Source organism: Entelurus aequoreus, linkage group LG05, assembly GCF_033978785.1.
Source record: "Entelurus aequoreus isolate RoL-2023_Sb linkage group LG05, RoL_Eaeq_v1.1, whole genome shotgun sequence".
Taxonomy (NCBI): Eukaryota; Metazoa; Chordata; class Actinopteri; order Syngnathiformes; family Syngnathidae; genus Entelurus; species Entelurus aequoreus.
In genome coordinates, this window is record NC_084735.1 from 49674447 (window position 1) to 49680504 (window position 6058).

At 41.0% G+C, this 6058-nt stretch overlaps 1 protein-coding gene across 1 annotated transcript; it reads left to right on the forward strand.

Annotated features, from left to right (window-relative positions):
- The first annotated feature begins 2421 nt into the window (after positions 1 to 2421).
- On the forward strand, positions 2422 to 5146 carry LOC133650716 (piggyBac transposable element-derived protein 4-like). The gene has a single exon (XM_062048298.1). It carries the CDS (start codon positions 3164 to 3166, stop codon positions 4853 to 4855), a length of 1692 nt encoding a protein of 563 aa, XP_061904282.1. The 5' UTR covers positions 2422 to 3163; the 3' UTR covers positions 4856 to 5146.
- Positions 5147 to 6058: the final 912 nt, after the last annotated feature.

Sequence of the window (6058 nt, forward strand, 5' to 3'; positions counted from 1 at the left end):
ACTAATCATTTTAGAATTTGCAGATGCTGTTTAGCACGTGGCATTTGGATCTTAGTAGATGGGCTTCTTCGTGTACTACCGGCTGTCACCATGGAAACACTCAATTTCCTCCACATCAATGGCATCATGTTCCAACTGGCAGTGTTTTGCTATGTTGTGGAACATGCAGCAGACATATATAATCTGTGCCATCTTTTCTTGGCTATAAAGAAGCCACTTTTCAGCTCGCTAGGGGAGTGCTTGACAATGTTTCTTGTTTGAATGCGAGCCACATTTTAGGAGTCAAGAGGATGCCGGTGTTTGTGGTATTTATTAAATACAGAGTGCGTGGGAAGTGTATATCCTGCGTGACATAGCATTCAACACTTGGACAGCGCACCAGAAAAGCTACTCTGGGAAACGCCGGCACTATCTGCAATGTTGCGCTGAAATGATCCAGACACAAAAAAATTAAGTTTGCAAGAACTTATTCCATTGGAGATATGACATGGCTCATAATTGTGATTGGCTTGAAATCAGCCCTGAAGGCATCCAGCAGATTAAAAATGGCACTGCTGGATAAATATTATGTTAATTATTTTTTCCTGCTCGTTAATACGTCTTACCATTTACCATTACGTTTGACTGTATTCTTTGTATTCTACTACAAAAGTTAGCATGCAAAAATATGCTAGCAGGGGTATGTAGTTAGTTTGCAAATGTCTAACTGGTATACATCCATACCAAAGGTAGTTGTTATGGTGTGGAATGGTGACTTGTAGTGCGACCCCAAGATGCAGAGACGGCAAACAATGTACAGGTAAAAAGTAACTTTTAATGGTGGAAAAATTAGTAGCACCACCATAGACAAAGCAATGAACCACAGATGAATCAAAATTTAGGCAAATATAGAAAACTCAATCCAGAAGCAAATATGCTCTGGTATGAAGCAAGGCAAGGCTATAAACACACACAGGATAAAAACCTGCACACAGTGTCATCTTCATAAGAACCCAGCGCTTAGAACAGAGGTCAAGAAGTAGCAAGACACGCCAGAACAGGAAGCGGAGAACAAAACTGAGCTCACAGGTCAGGAAGTATAAATAAAATACAGGAAAACACAAACAGTCATCCGGGATTATAACAGGTAGTGTTAGTATTGGATCGATACTAGCTTGATTAGAACTAATTTTTTTTTAAGTTTTCAGAAATATGTTGTTTCATTGGAGATATTGCTATATTTATCATGTATTGTTTAAAGCAGGGGTCCCCAAACTATGGCCCGCGGGCCGGATCCGGCCCCCCAGCATCCAAAATCCGGCCCACAGGAAGTCCCAAGTAAAAAAAAAAGTTTTTTATTTTTTATTTTTTTTTAAATCTTTCCTTTCTAATCCATTTTCTACCGCTTGTTACTCTTGGTGTCTCCTAGCCGCTCAGGCAAATCATATTGTCTAAAAATGAATTTTCCCATCGATAACGTGACAATGTTAAATGTTGATGAACATCAATGTTAATTGATGTTAAATGACAAAAAGGATTATAAAGATTATATATATATATATATATATATATATATATATATATATATATATATATATATATATATATATATATATATATATATATATATATATATATATATATATTTATATATATTTATATATAAAGATTATATATACATATATATATATATATATATATATATATATATATATATATATATATATATATATATATATATATATATACACATATACACACACAGCCTGGCTCCCGGCCAAATTTTTTTAACCCAATGCAGCCCCCGAGCCAAAAATTTTGGGGACCCCTGGTTTAAAGTCTTATAGTCAGATATTGGACACAGAGGGGCTTTGGGGGCAAAAAGCCAAGTGATTAGAATAAGATATATTAATACTTTTTGCTTTTCTTTCCTTATTTTGCACCATTGACTTCCTTTTGCTTCGACGACTCTACTTAACCCTCCTATTGTCCTTGGGGTCAATGTGACCCCAAGGACAATAGGAGAGTCTCTAAAAAGATGGTTGTCATTAGTTTTTCTTCCTAATATTTCATGACTTTTCCTAATCCATCAGGGAGACACAGAAAAATATAAAATCAACTGCATGATTGTTTCTCATTTCTCTGTACACATTTTGACCACGCCATCGTTCCTCAGGGGTCATATAGACCCCAGGATTGGAAAGCACTATAAGTCTTTGTGTGTTAGAGTGAGACACATGATCCAATTGACTTTTTTGTGCTCCCAAGTGATCTGAACACAGAGAATTCAATTGTGAGTTGATCTGACCATCATACACTGAATTATTGTTGGTTTAATATCGTTTGGCAGCCATTTTGACAGTTTTCCATAGATATTTCGGCACATTGCACCCCCCCCCACCAAATACCCCCCAGTGGGAAATTACTTATGTGTGCTCCTAAGTCCCCTGAACACAAAGAAACAAATAGTGAGTCAATCCAACCATCATAGACCGAGTTATTGCAGTTTGAATACTGTTAGGCTTGGTCTTGAATGTGACCAAAAGTGATTTTCGTAATTTCTGAACGTACAAATACATATAAACTCAGTTTTCCATATAAGTGTCACACAAGAAATGAAATGGAACAATCACTGTGAGTTTATCTGACTATTACATGCTGAACTAGTGTGGTTTGAGTAGCGTTTGGTGGCCATTTTAGCGTTTTTCTACCTCGAACATCCCAGTAGGAAACCATTTATTTGTGCTCCTAAGTCCCCTGAACACAGAAAAAAGCAGTGAGTAGATCTTTATTAGTAATTGATGCAGAAACCACTGAGATAAATGGTCTTGAAAATAAATTTATAATTTATACTCTGTCGGAATGGCGGGATGTCGGAACAGTTCAAACATTCCGTTCCCGCGCCGTGTGAGAACAGGAGGAGGGGAGGGGGGAGGAGCAAACATATAAAAGCACTCGCATAGCAGCCTTCTAAACCATTTCTCTGCTGCTGTCTCTGCTGCTGTTTGTGATATACTCTCTCTCTCTCTCTCTCTTGTTTCGAGTTTGCCTTCTAAACCATTTCTCTGCTGCTGTTTGTGATATACTCTCTCTCTCTCTCTTGTTTCGAGTTTGCCTTCTAAACCATTTCTCTGCTGCTGTTTGTGATATACTCTCTCTCTCTCTCTCTCTTGTTTTGAGTTTGATGATGCCAAACCACAAGACGTTCTCTGTCCAGGAGGTTTTGGATCAGGTTTTTAGTGAAGAGGTAGACATAGAGGAAAATGTGTCTGAAATCGAAGACAATGTTGTGGAAGACCCTGATTATGGGGCATCGTCCTCTGATGAGGATGAGACCCTTGATGCTGAAGTTCCTGTCAACACTGGAACACCAGCAGACATTTTCCTGTCCAAAAATGGAAAGTTGTCGTGGTCCCCTGCCCCACGTCAACGGCAGGGTAGACTTAGCGCTGGTAATGTCATCAAAATGGTTCCAGGCCCAACCCGATATGCGATTAGCCGTGTCCAAGACATAAAATCTGCATTTGAGCTCCTCATGACACCATCAATTGAGAACCATGTACTCTTGATGACCAATTTAGAGGGGAGTCGTGTGTTTGGGGACAGTTGGAAGCCGATCGATGCAATTGACTTGCAGGCATACATCGGGTTGCTCATTTTGGGGGGCGTGTACAAGTCCAAAGGCGAGGCAGCAGAAAGCCTGTGGAATAAAGAGACTGGAAGGGCCATCTTCCCAGCCACCATGTCTCTGAAGAAATTCCATATTATGTCTCGTGTCCTACGGTTCGATGACAGAGAGAAAAGACAGGGCCGGAGAGAACATGACAAGCTGGCAGCTATCCGGGATGTATGGGACAAGTGGGTTCAGCAACTGCCATTGCTTTACAACCCAGGCCCCCATGTGACTGTGGATGAATGTCTGGTGGCGTTTCGTGGCCGCTGTCCATTTAGACAGTACATCCCGAGTAAACCAGCCAAATACGGCATTAAAATATGGGCAGCATGTGATGCCCAGTCGAGCTATGCCTGGAATATGCAGGTCTACACCGGCAAAGCCCCTGGGGAAGCACCTGAAAAAAATCAGGGCATGAGGGTTGTCCTGGACATGGCTGAGGGACTGGAGGGGCACAATATAACGTGCGACAACTTCTTCACCTCCTATGCCCTTGGTGAAGAACTCGCAAAGCGGAAAGTCACCATGCTGGGGACAGTCCGCAAGAACAAGCCAGAGCTTCCCTCTGAGCTTGTTGCAATCAAGAACAGACAGGCTACATCCTCAGTGTTTGCCTTCACTGAGAACGCCACAGCTGTTTCGTATTGCCCCAAGAAAGGGAAGAACGTTGTGCTCATGAGTACGATGCACAAGGATGCCCAGCTCAGCACCAGGGAGGACAAGAAGCCACAAATGGTGTTGGACTACAATGCCACAAAGGGTGGTGTTGACAACCTGGATAAAGTCACAGGCACGTACAGCTGCCGACGCATGACTGCACGATGGCCCCTTGTTGTATTCTTCAACATCATCGATGTGAGTGCCTACAACGCTTTTGTGCTTTGGAGGGAGATCAGTGAAGGCTGGAACAGCGAAAAGCTGTACCGGAGGAGGCTGTTCCTGGAACAGCTGGGGTACGCGCTGGTGCAACCCCAAATTGCACGAAGAGTTGTCCTACCAAGAGCCTCAGCGGCTGCTGTGGTGATAGTGGAGGATGTTCAGAGGGAGGCACACACCTCCAATCCTCCAGTGGCCAGAGGGCAAAAACGAGGCAGGTGCCAGATCTGTTCCACTAGGAACGATAACAAGACAACTAATACATGTGGGGGATGTGGCAAATACATCTGCAAGGAGCACATCCGTTGTGGATCATGTGCCCAGTAGTGCTTTACCCTTTCTTGGAGAGTGGGGGATGAATATTGCCATTTTTCATTTGTTTTACATTTCTTGAGAGAGGTAGACTCTAGGCTACTTTTTGCAGTCTGTGAAAAAATAGGAGTGGCAGACTTTTACAGTATTTTAGTTTTTTTGAAATAAGACAATATTTTTGGTAAATAGCCTACTGTCTTGTTATTTTTTTCTTCAAATATGGACACTCCAAATGGCCGGCCAATGGTCAGATATTTGTTGTTGTTGAAAAAAAACAAAACAAAAAAAAAAAAAATACAAAATATAAAGAGTAATAAAAAAACTTCCCCCATTGAGGATTGCCACCTTATCCTGGTCAGAGGGTTTGTGCTTGACCCTTTCTTGGAGAGTGAGACGAATATTGTTATTTTCAAATGGACACTCCAAATGGCCAACGGTCAGATATTTGTTGTTGTTGAAAAAAAAAAAAAGAAAAAAAAAAGAAAAAAAAAAAAAGTTATAAAAAACTTCCCCCTGGAGGATTGCCACCTTATCGTGGTCAGGGGGTTTGCGTGCTTCCATGACCCTAAGAGCTATAGCTGGTCTTAGGGTAGAAGCCTGACTAAGTGCAATCTAAATGGCAAAAAACAACAACAACAACAACACCATACAATTAATACAATTCGGTCACATTCAATGATGGCCGCCTAACAGTATTCAAACTGCGATAACTCGGTCTAAGATGGTTGGATTGACTCACAATTTGTTTCTTTGTGTTCAGGGGACCTAGGAGCACAAATAAGTGGTTTACCACTGGGAGGTTATCTGGGGGGGGGGGCGTAGTGTGCCAAAAAATCAATAAAAAACGGTCAAATTTGACACCAAACGGTATTCAAACAACAATAATTCAGTGTATGATGGTCAGATCGACTCAGAGTTGACTTCTCTGTGTTCAGAAGACTTGGGAGCACAAAAAAGTCAATTGGATCATGTGTCTTACTCCCACACACAACAACTTATAGAGCTTTACATCTCTGGGGTCTATGTGACCCCTGAGGAACGATGGTGTAGGCAAAAATCGAGGTCAATAGGAGGGTTAATAAATGTACTATTTATGTTGCTGTTTTTACATTGTATTAAATTGTTTTATTTTTTACGTTTTACAAATAAGTTTGTTGTCCAAAAATGTCATCCCATGTTTCATGCTGAATATAATCATGATCAACAAATTAAAAGACG